This window comes from Pristiophorus japonicus, chromosome 4 (assembly GCF_044704955.1).
Source record: "Pristiophorus japonicus isolate sPriJap1 chromosome 4, sPriJap1.hap1, whole genome shotgun sequence".
NCBI classification, from domain to species: domain Eukaryota; kingdom Metazoa; phylum Chordata; class Chondrichthyes; family Pristiophoridae; genus Pristiophorus; species Pristiophorus japonicus.
The window spans coordinates 109,194,105-109,214,767 of NC_091980.1; the positions used below are offsets into that span (position 1 = coordinate 109,194,105).

General features: G+C 43.3%; 1 protein-coding gene across 1 annotated transcript in view; it reads right to left on the minus strand.

The window, feature by feature from the left end:
* Positions 1–20,663, minus strand: part of LOC139262477 (glutamate receptor ionotropic, delta-2-like) — a 644,533-nt gene that overhangs the window by 221,883 nt on the left and 401,987 nt on the right. The window contains exon 8 of the mRNA XM_070877660.1: positions 12,325–12,444. Coding sequence (XP_070733761.1) covers positions 12,325–12,444 — 120 coding nt within the window. The remainder of the gene's footprint in view (positions 1–12,324; positions 12,445–20,663) is intronic.

A 20,663-nucleotide genomic window follows, 5' to 3' on the forward strand; every position in this document is an offset into this window, starting at 1 on the left:
TGCCAGGTGGATCTGTAAAATCTACACTTAAGTATCAACAAGGCATATTAACATAACATAGGGGTGGAGAGATGAGATGTTACAGTAAATCCTGGTAGCTTTTGCACTACATGTCTATAAATGCACATTTTCCAACATAGGAAATGTACTGGAGTGATTATTTGCACCTCATTTTTGACACACTCTGTGCATGTGTGCCCGTTTGCACTCAATCCGGTGGCATATGTGCAGTACCCAATGGTGCAGTGGCTGCGGCCTGCATCGGCACGTTTTACTCGGCTTCGTGCAGAGAAGGTCAGGGGATCAGATGGGGAGGGCAGAGAGAGATCGAAGGGAGGGATCCAATGAGAGAGAGGGCGAGGGGGATTGGGTGCGGGGGGGGAAGGAGAGGGGATCGAAGGAGAGAGAGGGGCTCGAAAGGGGAAGATGCATGACAGGGTATCAAAGGGGTAGCATTCGGGAGCACTCGAATTTGGTTCTAATTGCCGATGCTGATGTCGCAACGAGCGGGTGGGAGTTTCGGGCCGGGGTGGCGGTGGTCCTGAACATTTGCAGAGGAAACTGATATTGGGAGGTAAAACTGTTAACTGCCATCCTTGGTTGAATGTGGGCATCTATGCGTTTACCCCAAATATTGTAGCTCTGTAACCAGGGCTCGAAAGACCAGGAGAACAACAATTCCAAGCGGCCCTTCGGTGGCCCTCACTATCTTATGCAGCTGTAACTGAAGCCCAACAGGAGTTTGAAATCCCAGTCAGATCTGCAATATCGGAGAGGAGAGGGAATCAGAGGGGGGAGTGGAGAGGGGATCGGAGTGGGAGAGGTGCTCGGAGAAGGAGGAGTGTGGAAAGAGGAGCTCAGAGATTGAGGAGAAAGTTAGGAGCTCGGGGGATGGAGGTCAGGAACTCGGGGAAAGGTCAGGAACATTTTGGGGAGGAGCACCATGAGAGCAGTGGGGAGGGGGAGAAGACATGATCCAGGTCTAAAGGCGGGGGATGATGAGAGCAAGAACATGATCTGGGTGGTAAGACAGATCACGTTCTCCCACCCCCACCCCCTCTACACATGCACCATGTTCTCCCTCTCCTCCTCCACCTCCCCTCAGACTGCAACGATTCAAGACGGCAGCTCACAAGCACTCCCTCATGGGTAAATAGGGATGGGCAATACATAAATTAATTTTAATAATGAGAGCGTTTTCCCTATTGGTCATACAACATGCATAACGTTACATTTATGTGTTGTTTGCCAGACTCAACTATCCAAATGTTCTCCTGGCCAGCCTTCCATCTTCCACCCTCAATGAACTTGAGTTCATCCAACCCTCTGCTGCATGTATCTTAAAACGCAGCAAGTCCCATTCACCCATCACCTCTGTGCTTCCTAAGCTGCGTGGCCATCTAGAGGTCCCACGCAACCCGTTAAAGGGACTGCACCCCCAACCCACCCCCCCCCGCAAAAAAGGGGGATCATTATTCACCAACATCTTGATTTTAAAATTCTAATCCTCATGTTAAAATTCCTCACCCCTTCCTATCTGGACTCAGCAGTAGGAATGTGCTCCTAATCTGGGAGGGTGAGCCCTGTCTGTTCTCTGAAAGCAGCAGTGTTGGCATTGTGAGTTCTGGAGCTGTTTGTCACAATGACTGGATCAAATTGCACATTGCAAAGATTTTTATTACTCTCCAGCAGGCAGGATCAAATTATATATCCCAGACAAACTGCTGGATGTGTCTTGTCCTCCAAGGGGACCAATCAAAAATCTGTTTTTCTCCTCCAAAAGGATGAATCAGAACTTTGGTGTTACAAATAGTTACAGCTGAAATGTATGGCAATTACTCAGATAGTGGTCAAAAGTGGGAACAGTGGCTAATTTTTCACCTTCCTAGTTTACATAGAAACATAGAAAATAGGTGCAGGATCATGGCTGATCATTCCCTCAGTACCCCACCCCTGCCTTCTCTCCATACCCCCTGATCTCTTTAGCCGTAAGGGCCACATCTAACTCCCTTTTGAATATGTCCAACGAACTGGATTCAACAACTTTCTGTGGCAGAGAATTCCACTGGTTCACCACTCTCCGGGTGAAAAAGTTTCTCCTCATCGCGGTCTTATATGTCTTACCTCTTATCTTTAGACTGTGACCCCTGGTTCTGGACTTCCCCAACATCGAGAACATTTTACCTGCATCTATCCTGTCCAGTCCCGTCAGAATTTTATAAGTTTCTATGAGATCCCCTCTCGTTCTTCTAAATTCCAGTGAGTATAAGCCTAGCCGATCCAGTCTTTCCTCATATGTCAGTCCTGCCATCCCGAGAACCAGTCTGGTGAACCTTCGCTGCACTCCCTCAATAGCAAGCATGTCCTTCCTCAGATTAGGAGACCAAAACTGCACACAATATTCCAGGTGAGGCCTCACCAAGATCCTGTACAACTGCAGTAAGACCTCCCTGTTCCTGTACTCAAATCCCCTAGTTATGAAGGCCAGCATGCCATTTGCTTTCTTTACTGCCTGCTGTACTTGCATGCCTACCTTCAATGACTGATGTACCATGACATCCAGGTGTCTTTGCACCTCCCCTTTTACTAATCTGTCATCATTCAGATAATAATCTGCCTTCCTGTTTTTGTCACCAAAGTGGATAACCTCGCAATTATCCACATTATACTGCATCTGCCATGCATTTGCCCTTTCACCTAACCTATCCAAGTCCCCCTGTAGCCTCTTAGCATCCTCCTCGCAGCTCGCACTGCCACCCAGCTTAGTGTCATCTGCAAACTTGGAGATATTACATTCCTTTGTCCAAATCATTAATGTATATTGTAAATAGCTGTGGTCCTAGCACTAAACCCTGCGGCACCCTACTAGTCACTGCCTGCCATTCTGAAAAGGACCCATTTATTCCCACTCTTTGCTTCCTGTCTGCCAACCAGTTCTCTATCCACGTCAATACATTACTCCCAATCCCATGTGCATAATTTTGCACACTAATCTGTTGTGTGGGACCTTGCCAAAAGCCTTTTGAAAGTCCAAATACACCACATCCACTGGTTATCCCTTGTCCACTCTACTAGTTACATCCTCAAAAAACTCTAGAAGATGTGTCAAGCATGATTTCCCTTTCATAAATCCATGCCGACTTGGACTGATCCTGTCACTGCTTTCCAGATGCGCTGTTATTACATTTTTAATAATTGATTCCAACATTTTCCCCACCACCGATGTCAGGCTAACCGGTCTATAATTCCCTGTCTTCTTTCTCCCTCCTTTTTTAAAAAGTGGGGTTACATTAGCTACCCTCCAATCCATAGGAACTGATCCAGAGTCCATGGAATGTTGGAAAATGACCACCAATGCATCTACTATTTCTAGGGCCACTTCCTTAAGTACTCTGAGATGCAGACTATCAAGTCTTGGGGATTTATCAGCCTTAAGTCCCTTCAATTTCCATAACACCATTTCCTGATTGATAAGGATTTCCCTCAGTTCCCCCTTCTTGCTAGACCCTCGGTCCCCTAGTATTTTTGGGAGGTTATTCGTGTCTTCCATAGTGAAGGGAGAACCAAAGTACTTGTTCAATTTGTCTGCCATTTCCTTGTTCCCCATTATGAATTCAACTGATTCTGACTGCAAGGGACCTATATTAGTCTTCACTAATCTTTTTCTCTTACATATCTATAGAAGCTTTTGCAGTCAGTTTTTATGTTCCCTGCAAGTTTACTCTCATACTTTATTTTCCCCCTCCTAATTAAACCCTTAGTCCTCCTCTGCTGAATTCTAAATTTCTCCCAGTCCTCAGGTTTACTGCTTTTTCTGACCAATTTATATGCCTCTTCCTTGGATTTAACACTTTCCCTAATTTCCCTTGTTAGACACGGTTGAGCCACCTTACCTTTTTTATTCTTATGCCACGCAGGGATGTACAATTGTTGTAATTCATCCATGTGATATTGAAATGTCTGCCATTGTCTATCCACCGTCAACCCTTTAAGTATCATTTGCCAGACTATCCTAGGCAATTCACGTCTCATATCGTCAAAGTTTCCTTTCTTTAAGTTCAGGACCCTAGTCTCTGAATTAATTGCGTCACCCTCCATCTTATTGAAGAATTCTACCATATTATGGTCACTCTTCCCCAAGGGGCCTCGCACGACCAGATTGCTAATTAATCCTCTCTCGTTACACAAGACCCAGTCTAGGATGGCCTGCTCTCTGGTTGGTTCCTCGACATATTGGTCTAGAAAACCATTTCTTATACACTCCAGGAAATCCTCCTCCACAGTATTGCTACCAATTTGGTTACCAAATCAATATGTTGATTAAAGTCACCCATGATAACTGCTGTACCCTTATTGCACGCGTCCCTAATTTCCTGTTTGATGCCATCCCCAACCTCCCTATTACTGTTTGATGGTCTGTACACAACTCCCACTAACGTTTTCTGCCCTTTGGTGTTTCGCAGCTCTACCCATATAGATTCCACATCATCCATGCTAATGTCCTTCCTTGCTATTGCGTTAATTTCCTCTTTAACCATTAAAGCTACCCCACCTTCTTTTCCTTCCTGTCTGTCCTTCCTGAATATTGAATACCCTGGATGTTGAGTTCCTAGCCTTGGTTACTCTGGAGCCATGTCTCCGTAATCTCAATTACATCATATCCGTTAACAGCTATCTGCGTAGTCAATTCATCCACCTTATTACGAATGCTCCTTGCATTGAGACTCAGAGCCTGTTTTTTTAACACTCTTTGTCCTTTTTGAATTATGTTGTAATGTACCCCTTTTAGATTTTTGCCCTTGATTTCTCTGCCCTCCACTCTTGCTTTTCTCCTTCCTACCTTTTGCTTCTGCCCCCTTTGTACTTCCCTCTGTCTCCCTGCATAAAATGTAATGTTGCCCTGCCTGAGATCAGCTATCTCAGCACAGACAGTGTCAGCTGTGGCTCAGTGGGTAGCCCATTCACCACTGAGTCAGAAGGTTGTGGGTTCAAGTTCCACTCCAGGAACTTAAGCACATAAATCTAGGCTGACACTCCAATGCAGTGCTGAGGGAGTGCTGCACTGTCGGAGGTGCCATCTTTCAGATGACACGTTAAACCGAGACCTTGTCTGCTATCACAGGTGGACGTAAAAGATCCCATGGCACTACTTCGAAGAAGAGCAGCGGAGTTATCCCCAGTGCCCTGGCCAATATTTATCCCTCAGTCAACATAACAAAGAAAAACAGATTATCTTGTCATTAACACCTTGCTGTTTGTAGGAGTTGGCTCTGCACAAGTTAGCTGTCATGTTTCCCACATTACTACAGTGACTACACTTCAAAAATATTTAATTGACTGTAACGCGCTTTGAGATGTCTGGTGGTCGTGAAAGATGCTATATAAATGCAAGTCTTTCTTTATTTCTTTTTCTTTTATGGAGAAAACTTTTATTTTTATTTTTTTGTAGCTCTGCATTATGCATCATAATGCATTTATTCACTGAGTTATTGGGAAAATCCAATTATGCTGCTTTGCTTCTGTCTTCATTGAAAGTCCAATGTTGGTGAAGTGCACTTTATGTTGCAAAGTCTCTGCCTGATTTAAACATAATCTGATGCATTAAATGCTCATAGCTTTTGTAAGCTTGTAAACTTGCCAACTCTGTTATATGCCATCAGCTGAACTGAACTTGGCGAAGCCCATCTTGTCGCTTATATTAAATATCCCTGATGTGTACATTTTATACATTCCACTGAACTTGAATTAGACACTACAGTGCTTAATTTTTACCATTTTAATATAATTGGACAGTGAGGTGGTGGAATTTTGATAGGGCCACTCTGCCTGAAGAAAAGTGATGGAGTAGACCATACAGCCTCATGACTCATTCCAAATTAGGGGGTAGATAATCATTAGCATACATGGAGAAAACACATCAGTGTCCCCCTCACAATGAGCTGCCAGGATGGAGAAGACACATGGAGAGGGTCCAACAGTACTCAAGATGGGTGGGTCTTCAGCTCCAATTTGAGGTGTGGAGGGTTTGGTGCATTGTTGAGGTTAACCAATCTCCTCTGGGATTGATAATGTCGCTACATGATGTTCTGGCCTTTTATATACTAACAACTTAGGTAAAACAAAGAAACAGGTTCTGCTGAAGAAGTATGAGCAGCTAGGGACTAAATTAAAAAGCAGAACCACAAGGGTAATAATCTCTGGATTACTATCTGAGCCACGAGCAAATTTGCATAGGGTAAATAGGATCAGAGAGATGACCATGTGGCTCAAAGATTAGTGTGAGAGGAATGGGTTTCAATTCTTGGGGCACTGGCACCAGTACTGGGATAGGAGGAGCTGTTCCGTCGGGACGGACTTCACTTGAACCAGATTGGGACGAGTGTCCTGGCGAATTGAATAACTAGGGCTGTAGATAGGGCTTTAAACTAAATAGTGGGGGGGGTGGGATCTGGTGAACGGAAATTTAAAAAGTCAAAGAGAAAGGAGAAGGCAAAAGTGCAGGGTAGCGATCGGAGTAATGATAACCAGAGTGAGACAAGTAGAGACAGAGCGTATACACATAAGACAAAATTAAAAGCGCTATATCTGAATGCACGAAGCATTCATAACAAGATAGATGAGTTGACGGCATGAATAGAAATAAATGGGTATGATCTGATTGCCATTACAGAGACGTAGTTGCAAGGTGACCAAGGCTGGGAACTAAATATTCAGGGGTATTTGCCATTTTGTAAGGATAGGCAGAAAGGAAAATGAGGTTAATAAAGGATGAGATCAGTGCAGTAGTAAAAAATTATACTGGCTTAGAAAATCAAGATGTAGAATAAGTATAGGTGGAGATAAGAAGTAATAAGGGAAATAAGTCACTGGTGGAAGTGGTCTACAGGCCACCATTGTGTAGCCACTCTGTGGCACAGATTATAAATCAAAAAATAATGGAGGCTTGTAAGAAAGGTACAGCAATAATCATGGGCGATTTTAATCTTCATGTTGATTGGGCAAATCAAATTGGCAATGGTAACCTTGAGGAAGAGTTCATAGAGTGTATTCGGGATGGTTTCTTGGAACAATACATTGTGGAACCCACCAGGGAGCAAACTATTTTAGATCTGGTAATGTGTAACGAGTCTGGCTTAATTAATGATCTTGTAGCAAAGGTCCCTCTTGGGAAGCTGAGAAAGCTAGGTCTCAAACTAATATCCTGAACTGAAATAAAAGTAATTACAAAGGTATGAAGACAGAGTTGGTTAAAGTGGACTGGGAAAATAGATTAATTAATGATCTCGCAGTGAAGGATCCTCTTGGGAAGAGTGATCATAACATGGTAGAAGTTTTTTCCATTTTACACAGACGGTTGGAGGAATCTGGAACTCGCTGCCTGGAAGAGTGGTGGATGCAGAAACCCTTACCACTTATAAGAGATGGTTGGATGGGTACTTAAAGTGCCGTAACCAGCAGAGTTACGGACCTAGAGCTGTTAATTGGGATTAGACTGGATAACCTCGTGTTGGCTGGTGCAGTTATAATGGTAAGTACTGCAGGGAATTGAATACAGCCAGGATGATCTCCTGGACTAGTTTCGATTGCTTGGATGGTCCGGAGAGAAATTTTCCCAGATTTTTGCCCTAAATTGGCCTGGGATTTTATCTGGTTTTTGCCTCTCCCAGGAGATCACATGGCTCCAGTTGAGGTGGAGTGTAGAATGTTTCAGTGTGAGGAGTATCGCAGTTGTGGGGGATGGATTTGTTGGGCTGGGTGCTCATTACCTTTCTGCCATTGTTCATTGTTCATAGGTTTATATGTAACCTTCAGTGCTGCTGACCGAGGGCCGTGCAGCTCTTTGTCGACCGGTGTGGACACAATGGGTCGAAATGGCCTCATTCTTCGCTGTAAATATCTATCTTTCTATGTTTCTAATTTCAAATTCAGTTTGAGCATGTGAAAGCTTGGTCTCAAACTAATGTCCTGAGCTTACATAATGGTAATTACAAAGGTATGAAGGCAAAGTTAGTTAAAGTGGACTGGGAAAATATATCAAAGGGTAAGACTGCATAAATGCAGTGGCAAACATTTAAGGAGATATTTCATAACTCTCAGCAAAGATTTATTCCAATGAGAAATAAAGATGCTAAGAGAAGGATGAACCATCCCTGGTTAACTAAGGAAGTAAAGGATGGCATCAACTTGAAAACAAAGGCATACAATGTTGCGAAGGACAGTGGAAGGCCAGAGGATTGGGAATTTTTTTAGAAACCAGCAAAGGATGACTTAAAAAAAAATGATAAAGACAGAGAAGATAGCATCTGAGAGTAAACTAGCAAGAAATATTAAAACAGACAGTATGAGCTTCTAGAGGTATATAAAAAGGAAACGAGTAGCTAAAGTAAATGTTGGTCCCTTAGAAGATGGGACTGGAGAATTAATAACAGGGAAATGGCAGAGATTTTGAAAAAATATTTTGTATTGGTCTTCATGGTTGAGGACGCTAAAAGCATCCCAATAATTGATAATCAAAGAGCTATTGGGGGGAGGGGATTTAAAACAGTCACTATCACTAGAGATAAAGTACCAGGCAAACTAATGGCACTATTGGTGGACAAGTCCACTGCATCTGATGGCATGCATCCTAGGGTCTTAAAAGAAATGGCTGCAGAGATAGTGGATGCATTGGCTGTAATCTAACAAAATCCCCTGAATTCTGGAGAGGTTCCAGTGGACTGGAAAACTACAAATGTAACATCAATATTTAAGAAACCAGATTATTAATTTTTCCTACCAAAGTGAATAACCTCAAATTGTCCCACATTATACTCCATCTGCCAAATCTTTACCCACTCACCTGGCCCAGCTATATATCCTACCTAGCTTTGTATCATCAGCAAATGTGGCTACGTTACACTCTGTCCCTTCATCCAAGTCATTAATAGATTGTAAATAGTTGAAGCCCCAGCACTGATCCCTGTGGTACCCCACTAGTTAGTTGCCAACCTGAAAATGACCCATTTATCCCAAATCTCTGTTTTCTGTTAGTTAGCCAATGCTCGATATATGCTACCCCCAAGCCTGTGAGTTCTTATCTTATGCAGTAACCTTTTATGTGGCACCTTATCAAATGCCTTCTGGAAATTAAATACATGACATCTACTGGTTCCCCTTTATCCACCCTGCTCATTACATCCTCAAAAGACTCCAGCAAATTTGTCAAACTTTTCTGTAGTATTGAGCTCTTGGTATCTAACAAAAGCTTCCCTGTTTTTCCTTATCCTACCCTGTATGGTCCTTGACATCCAGGGGGCTCCAGATCTTAGAGTTCTGCCCTTTTTCTTTGTGGGAACATATTTGCTCTGAACCATCTCCTCCTCGAGTGCCCACTGCTCTGACACTTTTGCTAAACCATATCTCAAATTTGTAAAGTTTGCCTTTTTCCAATTGAGAACTTTTACTTCTGGTCCTTTTCCATAACTACGCTAAATCTAACTAAATCTACCACCAAAATGTTCTCCCACTGATGACCCTGTCCAGCTTCATTCCCTAAAACTAAGTTCAGAACTGCCCCCTCTCTTATTGGGCTTGCTACATACTGTCTATATCAAAAAAAAGTTCTCCTGAATGCATTATAAGAATTCTGTGCCCTCTATGTCTTTTACACTGACTCTATCCCAGTTAATATTAGGGTAGATGAAATCCCCAACTATTACTGCCCTATTGTTTTTGCACTTCTCAGAAATCTGTGTACATATTTGCTCTCCTGTCTCGCTCTGAGTATTTGGGGGCTTATAGTACACTCCTAACTGTGTGAGTTCCCATTGTTTGTTCTTCAATTAAAGTCATATAGCCTCATTTGATGATCCCTCTAACATCATCCCTCCTCACAGTTGTAATTGTTTCTTTAACCAATATTGCAATGCCCCTCTTTTTTTAGCCCCCTCTCTATCTCATCTGAAAACCCTGTACAGAGGAATGTTGAGCTGCCACTCCTGCCCTACTTTAATTCATGTTTCATTAATAGCTATGATATCATATTTCCACATGTCTATCTGTGTCCTCAGCTCATCTGCCTTATTCACGAGACTCCTTGCATTGTGGGCCGCCCCGACCTATGTGAGAACACCACCGCAGGTCGGGGCTATAAATAGAGCTGGAGCATCGAGCCCTGGAACATCGTGGGCTGCCCTGACCTGTGTGACAACACCATCACAGGTAGGGCTATAAATAGAGCTGGAGCGCCGGGCCGACCTGTGTGAAAGCAACACCGCAGGTCGGGGTTATAAACAGAGCTGGAGCGCCAGGCCTGGAACATCGTGGGCAAAGGTGCAGAGAATGAGGATTCAGGGCCCAGAAGAGTCAAGGGCCCAGGAACAGCACGGGCCTGCCCACACTGCGATATGTGTGCGCACTAGTTCCGTGCAGCAGAGCACGTCTCCAGTCGTCGTGGTTCAACCCTTGCCACTGGATAAAGGCCTAGCTCTGTCGAGCCCACATGGTGGCTGATGTGCAATGGTCACCACACGTTAAAAAAATCCACACACAGGCATCTTCCACCCCCTCAACTGGAGTTCAGGACTGGAACTTTGGGTCCTTCATTGAAACATCTGTGAACTTTTGTGGAAGCAAGTCATCCTTGTTTGAGGAATCGTCTATGATGATGATTTAAGAAAGGAGGGGGACAGAAAGCAGGAAACTGTAGACCAGTTAGCCTAACATCTGTCATTGGGAAAATGCTGGTGTCCATCATTAAGGAAGTAGTAGCAGGAGATTTAGAAAATCATAATGCAGTCAAGCAGAGTCAGCATGGTTTTATGAAACAGAAATCATGTTTGACACATTTGCTGGTGTTCTTTGAGGATGTAACGAGCAGAGTGGATGAAGGAGAATCAGTTGATATTATATATTTGGATTTCCAGAAAGCATTCGATAAGGTGCCACACAAAAGGTTACTGCACAAGATAAGAGTGCACGGGTTGGGGGTAATGTATTAGTGCAGATAGAGGATTGGCTAACAAGCAGAAAACAGTGTCAGGATAAATGGGCCAATTTCAGGCTGGCAAACAGTAACTAGTGGAGTGCCAGGGATCAGTGCTGGGGCCTCAACTATTACAATTTATATTAATGATTTGGATGAAAAGTCCGAGTGTAACGCCGCCAAATTTGCTGATGATACAAAGATAGGTGGGAAAGCAAGTAGTGAGAATGACGCAACGAATCTACAAAAGGATATAGATAAGCTCAGTGAGTGGGCAAAAATTTGGCAGATGGACTATAATATTGGAAAATGTGAGGTTATCCACTTTGGTAGGAAAAATAAAATGCAAATTATTATTTAAATGGGGAGAGATTACAAAATGCTGTGGTACAGAGGGATCTGGGGGTTTTTGTGCACGAAACGCAAGAAGTTATCATGCAGGTACAGCAAGTAATCAGGAAGGCAAATGGAATGCTGGCCTTTATTGCAAGGGGGATAGATTCTAAAAGTCTGAAAGTCCTGCTCCAACTGTATAGGGCGTTGGTAAGACCACACCTGGAGTTTTGGTTTCCTTATTTAAGGAAGGATATACTTGTATTGGAGGCAGTTCAGAGCAGGTTCACAATGTTGATTCCTGAGATGAAGGGGTTATCATATGAAGAAAGGTTGAGTAGGTTGGGCCTATACTCATTGGAGTTTAGAAAAATGAGAGGTGATCTTATAGAAACATATAAGATTCTGACGGGGCTTGACAGAGTTGTTGCAGAGAGAATGTTTCAGAATAAGGGGTCGCACATTTAAAACAGAAAGGTGGAATTTCTTCTCTCAGAAGGTTGTGAATCTTTGGAATTCTCTACCCCAGAGAGCTGTGGAGGTTGGGTCATTGAACATATTTAAGGTGGAGAAAGAGAGATTTTTGAATGATAAGAGAGTCAAGGGTTATAGGGAGCTGGCGAGGAAGTGGAGTTGAGACTAGGATCAGATCAGTCATGATCTTATTGAATGGCGGAGCAGGCTCGAGGGGCCAAATGGCCTACTCCTGCTCCTTTTTCTATATTATTATGTTCTTTATGATGTCTGAGCAAGATTCTTGCCCGCTCTCAGTTGGCCAGAGTTCTACTAAGTATTACCAAGAGTGTACAGGATGGAATTCCTGGGCTAGCTCAGGGGATCTCCCAGACATGTCTTCTTGATATTGGAGGAGGGTTGGTGAAGGTGCAGCTGATGGAAAAATACATAACAAAAGTGTGCTTTATCCAAAAAATAGTATCTAACAATCAAAATCCAGGGAGAAAATACATTAGTAAAACAGGCACAGTTTAACATCTCGTATTAATTCCAGAATTTAAAATATTGCTTACACGTTGAATCCCTTTATCTTTTTCCTCATTGTAACTGGTACCAAGAATTTCAAACAGAACATTGGCATTTGTACCATCTTCTCTAAAATTGAGCATTCCTGTTAATCCACTCACTTTCCCCTATAAATAAAAGCAAAAATACATTTATGGATTTCAAATTTAAAGTCCACATAACAACAAATCTGAAAAATGAGGCAAACAAAACAAAAAATTAACACATCTTCATTTTTTAATAGAATTCAGTATAATTTATCATATATCAACAGATCTCCCATTTCATTGCCCACGGCGAATCAAAAGATTTGCTATTTTTTAATAGGAATGCTTTTGCTATGTAGGACATAACATCAGGACCATTGATTCACGTTGACTGGATAATTCAATTTCTGTTTTTATCATATAGTATTCTGTGACTTTTACTGGTGTTTTGGGTATCTAATTCTTTGAAAACTGTAAATGCATGACTATTATTTATATATATTATTTTACCTATATATTTAACTTTTATCCCCTAATATTTTTTTAACATTGAGGATGAATTGAGACGTAATGCATCCTTTAAAATGCTCCTTAAAACCTATCTCTTTGACCAAGCTTTTGGTTATCTGTCGTAATTTCTTCTTACGTAGCTTGGTGTCAAAGTTACTTGTTTTATCTTAAAACACACCTGTGAAGTGCCTTTTTGACATTTTACTATATTAAAGGCGCTATATAAATATAAGTTGTGTTGTTGCTGGTGATGCCCACATCCCAGGAACAAATAATAAAAAAAATATTGAGAACATGGCATACGCAGAATTTGGATTGGATATTCGATATTTAACAGCGTGAGGGATGTGAAAGGGGATCCTGGGATGTGGTACCATTCAGATAATCCTGGACCTTAGCAGAACTGGGGTAGGGGTCCTACAGTTAGCAGCATTGTGAAATGGGAACTTGAGGTTTGGCAGGAATATGAATGGGGAAACTCAGTCAGTTTTTAATGTCACATGGAGACATTGAGATTCTACCCAGAATGATTTGCAGAGTGCTTTCTCCAAGTGATGTTTAATTTACGGTTTAATTTGCTTCCGGCAACATATCGGCGGCATAACTAAAACCGCCTATTTCTACCTCCGTAACATTGCCCGTCTCCACCCCTGCCTCAGCTCATCTGCTATTGGAACCCTCATCTATGCCTTTGTTACCTCTAGACTTGACTACTCCAATGCACTCCTGGCTGACCTCCCAAATTCTACCCTACATAAATTTGAGTTCATCCAAAACTCGGCAGCCCATGTCCTAACTCGCACCAAGTCCCGCTCACCCATCAGCCCTGTGGTCATTGCCCTACATTGGCTCCCGGTTAAGCAATGCCTTGATTTCAAAATTCTCATCCCTGTTTACAGCTGGGCATTCTAGGCCCAGAGCTGGTTGAGGCCATCTATAGTCTCTCGCACTGACACTCTGCAATCACCAGGAAAACATTAAGTAGGAGCAGTAGGTTAGGAAAAGGCACTGTAAAGAGGGGAGGTAAGGGTCCGCACAAGGGTGATTTGTCAATATTGTTGTTGTATATATGTGGTTAAAGCGTTTTGATAAATTTATTATTGGAATGCTGCAGATTTGGTGCTGTCTCTCATTTCAATTTTGGGGTGTGATATAGAGTTACAAATTCATGCAATAATGGGGATGTGCTAAGCAACATGGAAGTGGCCTGGAATTCATTAGAACTGAAGTCTGATGAGGCAGTCACAGACTGCCCTTCCACAAGGCCAATTGAGTGGTTGTCTCCTCCATCGCTGCTATTCGTGCTCCTCCTCCTCATCCTCCTCTTCCTTCTCTTGAGGTGGTGGAGCTATACCTGGTGGCAAAGGCTGCACCCTCATGATGGCCAAGTTGTGCAGCATGCAGTCGACCACCACAAAAAGGGACACCCACAGACAAGTACTGGAGGGCTCCTCCCAAGCGGTCATGGCAATGGAACCATTACTTGAACATCTCGATGGTCTGCTCAATGATGTTTCTGGTGGCAGCATGGCTCTCATTATATGAGTGCTGGGCACGAGTGTTCGGCTGTAAAGGGGAGTCGTGAGGGGAGTGAAGAGCAGATAAGCTTTTGTCTCCCAGCAGCCAGCTGCAAGCTTCATGTGGTGGCTGGAAGAGTGCTGGCACAGGATGAAGGCATCATGGATGCTGCCATGATAGCAGGCATTGACATAGAAACATAGAAACATAGAAAATAGGTGCAGGAGTAGGCCATTCGGCCCTTCGAGCCTGCACCGCCATTCAATGAGTTCATGGCTGAACATGCAACTTCAGTACCCCATTCCTGCTTTCTCGCCATACCCCTTGATCCCCCTAGTAGTAAGGACTACATCTAACTCCTTTTTGAATATATTTAGTAAATTGGCCTCAACAACTTTCTGTGGTAGAGAATTCTACAGGTTCACCACTCTCTGGGTGAAGAAGTTTCTCCTCATCTCGGTCGTAAATGGGTTACCCCTTATCCTTAGACTGTGACCCCTGGTTCTCAACATTGGGAACATTCTTCCTGCATCTAACCTGTCTAAACCTGTCAGAATTCTAAACGTTTCTATGAGATCCCCTCTCATTTTTCTGAACTGCAGTGAATAGAAGCCCAGTTGATCTAGTCTTTCTTGATATGTCAGTCCCGCCATCCCGGGAATCAGTCTGGTTAATACCAATGTGCACCACAACAACTGGCTGTTCACCCTCCCTTTTCAGAATGTCCTGCACCCGCTCCGAGACATCCTTGACCCTTGCACCAGGGAGGCAACATACCATCCTGGAGTCTCGGTTGCGGCTGCAGAAACGCCTATCTATTCCCCTTACAATTGAATCCCCTATCACTATCGCTCTCCCACTCTTTTTCCTGCCCTCCTGTGCAGCAGAGGCAGCCACGGTGCCATGAACTTGGTTGCTGCTGCTCCACCCTGATGAGTCATCCCCCTCAACAGTACTCAAAGCGGTGTATCTGTTTTGCAGGGGGATGACCGCAGGGGATCCCTGCACTACCTTCCTTGAACTGCTCTTCCTGTTGGTCATCCATTCCCTATCTGGCTGTGGACCCTTTACCTGCAGTCAGACCAACTCACTAAACATGCTATTCATGTCATTCTCAGCATCGTGGATGCTCCAGAGTGAATTCACCTTCACCCCCCATTCCGCAACACGGTCCGTCAGGAGCTGGAGGCGGATACACTTCCTGCACACGTAGTCGTCAGGGACACCAGAGGCGTCCCTGATTTCCCACATAGTACAGGAGGAGCATAACACGTGTCCGAGCTCTCCTGCCATGACTTAACCCTTAGATTAACTTAAATTGGCAACAGTGCTAAAAATTACTTACTGATAAAGAAAAAAGAAAAGCTACTCACCAATCACCAGCCAATCACTTACCCCCTTGGCTCTGATGTCACCTTTCTATTTCTTTCTACTTATTTTTTGCCCTCTCCATGTAGCTGCACCGGCTCGCCTCTTGTAGGCCTCTCGCCGACCCCGGACTCACGTCTCTCCATGCACCTCCCGACGCCTCTCGTGGCCTCTTGTAGGCCTCTCGCCGACCCCGGACTCGCATCTCTCCATGCACCTCCCGACGCCTCTCGCGGCCTCTTGTAGACCTCTCGCCAACCCCGGACTCACATCTCTCCGACACACCTCCCGACGCCTCTTGTAGGCCTTTTGTCGACCCCAGACTCACGTCTCTCCACACACTGTGTGGATTCACCGTGTGTGGTCGCAAACTAACTGCACATTCAGTGTGTGATAGCCTCTGCGGTTACGGAAAACCTCAGGATTGTTACGAGGTGTCTGCAAAGTGAAGTGGATGCAGGCAATGGCTTCCTGCACCATAGGGAAGCCTGCTATCCTGGCAAAGCCACAAGCATGCTTGTGCTGCTTCTCTCTGGTCAGGGAAAGAAAATGTGGTCCCTTCTCCTTCTGTACAGAGCATCTGTGACCTCGCAGATGGAGCATGGATGATAAACTGGGAGATGTTGGAGCTGTCTCGTGCTGAACACTGGAAGAATCCGCTGGCATAGAAATTGAGCGCGATGGTGACCTCAATTGCCACTGAGAGAGCCGTGGTCACCCAGGCCTGAGGCTCGAAGTATGGCTGCAGGAGGTGGCAGAGCATTGTGACCACGTCTTTGCTGAAGCAGAGCCTTCGAACACACTGTTCTTCAGTGAAATTCATGTAGGAGAACTGCTGCCGGAATACCCTGGGAGGTAAAGTCCTCCTGTTGAGAGCCCAGTTGGCCCTCCTACCTCTGTCCACATTTTGGACTCGTTCTCTGTGCCTCAGTTGCCTCCGACTTTGATACAGGAGGGCGAGGTCCAGTGCCAGTATAGCCCCTATGAAAGGATCCAAATATTGCAGTTTCAAATCTCTCCTGAATGAAACTCAAGAATCTTTATGAGTCATGTAATGTCTGTCAGCTTGTAATGTTGTAGTGCCACACTGGATGTGGACACATTGTGTTACTGCAACTAAAGGTTGAATAAATGAGTCAGCTGACCAGAAACTTCCGTAACTTCGGAGATGCTGTCTGCCATTATAGAAAGCTGTGTGTGCTGTGCTCTGTGAATATATCACATGACGAGATGGGGTTTTTCAAATGATTTAAAGGTGAAATTTTGATGGTGGAGGATTCAGCCAGCTGACAGAGAGACTTTGGAAGCTTCTCTGTCTTTGGAAATAGCTACAAAATCCAAGGTAAAAAACAAACAAACACACTAGTTTAAACTGCAGAGTCAAAAATGGCTGCACCCATAGGAATCATGGGGCATTTAGGTGAATATAAATGCGACCCGGAAAGGTTTAAAGCATATGTGGATCAGCTAGAAATGTAATTCACTGCAAATAATATAATCAAAGTTCCAGAAAATGCAGATCAGAACCGAGCTGTTTTGAATCGGAAGTGAGCTATCTTATCAGAAGCAGGTCCAGAATTGTATGAAACGCTGATAAATCTGCATGTGCCTGATGAGCACAATGCTTAAAGAGATTTTAATGAAGCTGGAGCACTACAACCCCAAACCATTAGAAATTGCTGAAAACTATAATTTCGGTATACAAAATCAAAAGGCTGATGAAAATATCAGTGAGTACACTGTAGCATTAAAAAAGCTATCTTTTCACTGTTATTTCGGAAACTTTCAAAACCGAGCATTGCAGGACCGTTTTGTTTGTGGGATGAAAAATGATGCAATCAGAAGAAAGTTATTGACGATGGATGACTTGAATTTTGAGATTGCTTGTCAGACAGCAAGGTCGATGGGCATGGCCGATCAATATTCCTGAGAATTTCATAATAATTACGGCCGTTAGTCAACCGAGGTGAATCACCTACAGATTCAAAATAAAAGGCGGAGGGGACCCAAAGTCTTAGAAACTGGAAATTCTAAGAGCATCGAAGTTGTGCTATCGGTGCCTGGGACAACACATTGCTCAAAGTTGTCCCTATGTGAAGGCAGAGTGTTTCTTCTGCAGAAAGACTGGGCATCTTGCGAAGGCATGCCGACTGAAGGGTAAACCAGCTTTTAAAGCTGAGTAGAAATCCCCAGAGACTACATAGCATGGAAGAACAACAGCAGGACGAGGAGATATTAGAATTACATGTCATCAGGAGCACAAGGTTAACAGGCAGCGATTCAAAAAGTATCAAAATCCACATAGATGTTGCGGGATTCAAGATACCAATGGAAATCGACACGGGTGCATCCGTGAGTGTAGTACATGAGTCGCTATACCTCGACAAATTGAGTGATTTCCCATTGGAGAAATCAAGATGGAGCGGCGAGGCTACTCGGGAGAGAAAATTCCTGTGGTAGGTCGTATCACCGTACTTATAAAATACGAGGATCAATTTCAGAACTTGTTTCTAATAGTAGTGAAAGGAAATAAGTCTGCCTTACTAGGAAGAAATTGGTTGAGATCATTGAAACAGGATTGGAGTGAGATTTTTTTGTGTTGAAACGAGATTTGCATCAGTGGATGATATCAAGAGTTATCCGAAGTTGTTCTGTGAAACGGACAGTCCGATCCAAGATGTCAAGGCGAGTGCTAGATCGGTTTATTGCAAGCCGTATGCAATCAAAGAGAAAGTTGAGCAAGAACTCAAAAGATTAGAGACTGAGAACATTATTTCTAAGATAGATCGATATAATTTGGCTATACCCATTGTTGTTGTACCCAAGTCCAATGGTAAGGTAAGATTGTGTGGTGATTATAACCAGGTTCTAGAGGGTAATGTCCCCAATACATTGCTGAAGATAGAAGATTTGTTCACAACACTGATAGCTGGTCAGATCTTCTCAAAACTGGATCTTAAAAATGCCTACTTACAGCTTGAACTAGATGAGGAGTCCAGGTCATACTTGCCTGCAAATACTCATCTAGGCCTATATCTATTTAATAGGCTACCATTTGGAGTGTCTTCTGCCCCTGCCATATTCCAAGGGGTGATGAACCAGATTTTGCAAGGTATTGAAGGGGTAGTATGTTATTTGGATGACATATTAATTTCAGCACCAAATAGGCAAATTCATAACATATTGAATAAAGTCTTCAAACAGCTCGAGAAGCACAGAGTACGAGTGTCTGCTCGTAAGTGTGAGTTATTTCAAAACTCAGTGGAGTACTTAGGGTACAGAGTAGATAAAGAAGATTTACATCCAACCATGGGAAAGCTGGATGCAATCAGAAATGCACCCACTCCCAGGAATGTCACTGAACTTTGTTCATTCTTGGGTCTTTTGAACTATTATGGGAAGTTCCTACAAAATTTGGCTACAGCATTACATCCACTGAATGAACTATTGTAAAAACAGGTCCATTGGAAGTGGTCAAAAGAATGCGATACAGCATTCAAGGAGTGTAAAAGCAAATTGGTAGAGAGCACCATTTTAGTTCACTATGATGTGTCTAAGGAGATTAAGCTAGCATGTGATGCCTCTCCATATGGAGTTGGGGCAGTAATCTCTCATGTATCAAGTCGTGGGGAGGAGAGACCAATTGCTTTTGCTTCATGCACTCTCAGTGCCAGTGAGAGTAATTATGCGCAAATTGAAAGAGAAGCTTTGGCATTAATTTTTGGGGTCAAGTTTACCATCATTACGGACTATAAGCCTCTGATAGCAATCCTCCATCCAAAGTCCTCAGTTCCAACATTACCTGCAGCCCAAATGCAGAGATGGGTTTTGATTCTGTCAGCATATACATATGATATTGAATACAAACGATCAGCTGATCACAGTAATGCTGATGCTATGTTTAGATTGCCTTCCCCATCACAAGTTACACCCCATAGGGAAGAGGTGTTCTATTTTTCATACATTGATAAACTGCCAGTCACAGCTGAAGAGATTGGGAGGGCAACCAAACGTGACCCAGTTATGTCAAAGGTGTATGAGTATATTGTAAACGGATGGCCAAACCAGGTAACAGACAAAGATATTCATCCATTCTTCATTCGTAGGAATGAATTATCATTCGATAAAGGTTGTATCATGTGGTGTGCAAGAGTGGTTATACCAAATAAATTCAGGTCCAAATTATTAGGAGACCTCCATGACCAACACCTGGGAATGTACTTGACTAAGAGTTTTGCACGTAGTTATTTTTGGAGGCCAGGTCTTGATAAAGATATAGAGTACATCGTGAGTCAGTGTACAACATGTCAATCGGTAAGCAAGCAACCACCATCAGTACCATTACAGCTATGGAAATGGCCTCCCAGGGTGTGGCAAAGGCTACATATTGATTTTGCTGAGCTAAAAGGACAACAATTGTTCATTGTGATTGATAGCCATTCGATGTGGGTTGAGGTGTTCCCAATGTGGAAAATAACAACAAGTAAAACATTAGACATTTTGCGAAGTTTATTTTCTTCATTTGGCCTCCCAGAAGAAATTGTTTTGGATAATGGACCACAATTCTATTCAGAGGAATTTGCACAGTTCACGATCAAAAATGATGTGAAACATACCAAGGGTCCACCATACCACCCTGCTTCGAATAGTGCAGCAGAGCGCACTGTACAAATTGTAAAATGTGCCATCATAAAACAAATGTTAGATCCAAATCCAAAGAAACAACAGTTGTCATTGGACCACAAATTGGCTAATTTTCTAATTAAGTATCGTAATACTCCTCACACAACTACTGGTAGAACACCAGCAGTGTTGTTTCTCAAACGACAGCCATGAATCAGATTCTCGCTGTTAAAACCAAACTTGGCACAGTCCGTAAAAGAGACACAATTAAGACAGAAAGTGAATCATGATAGAGGTAGAGTAAAAGAGAGAAGTGTGAAATTAAATCAGAAGGTGGGAAA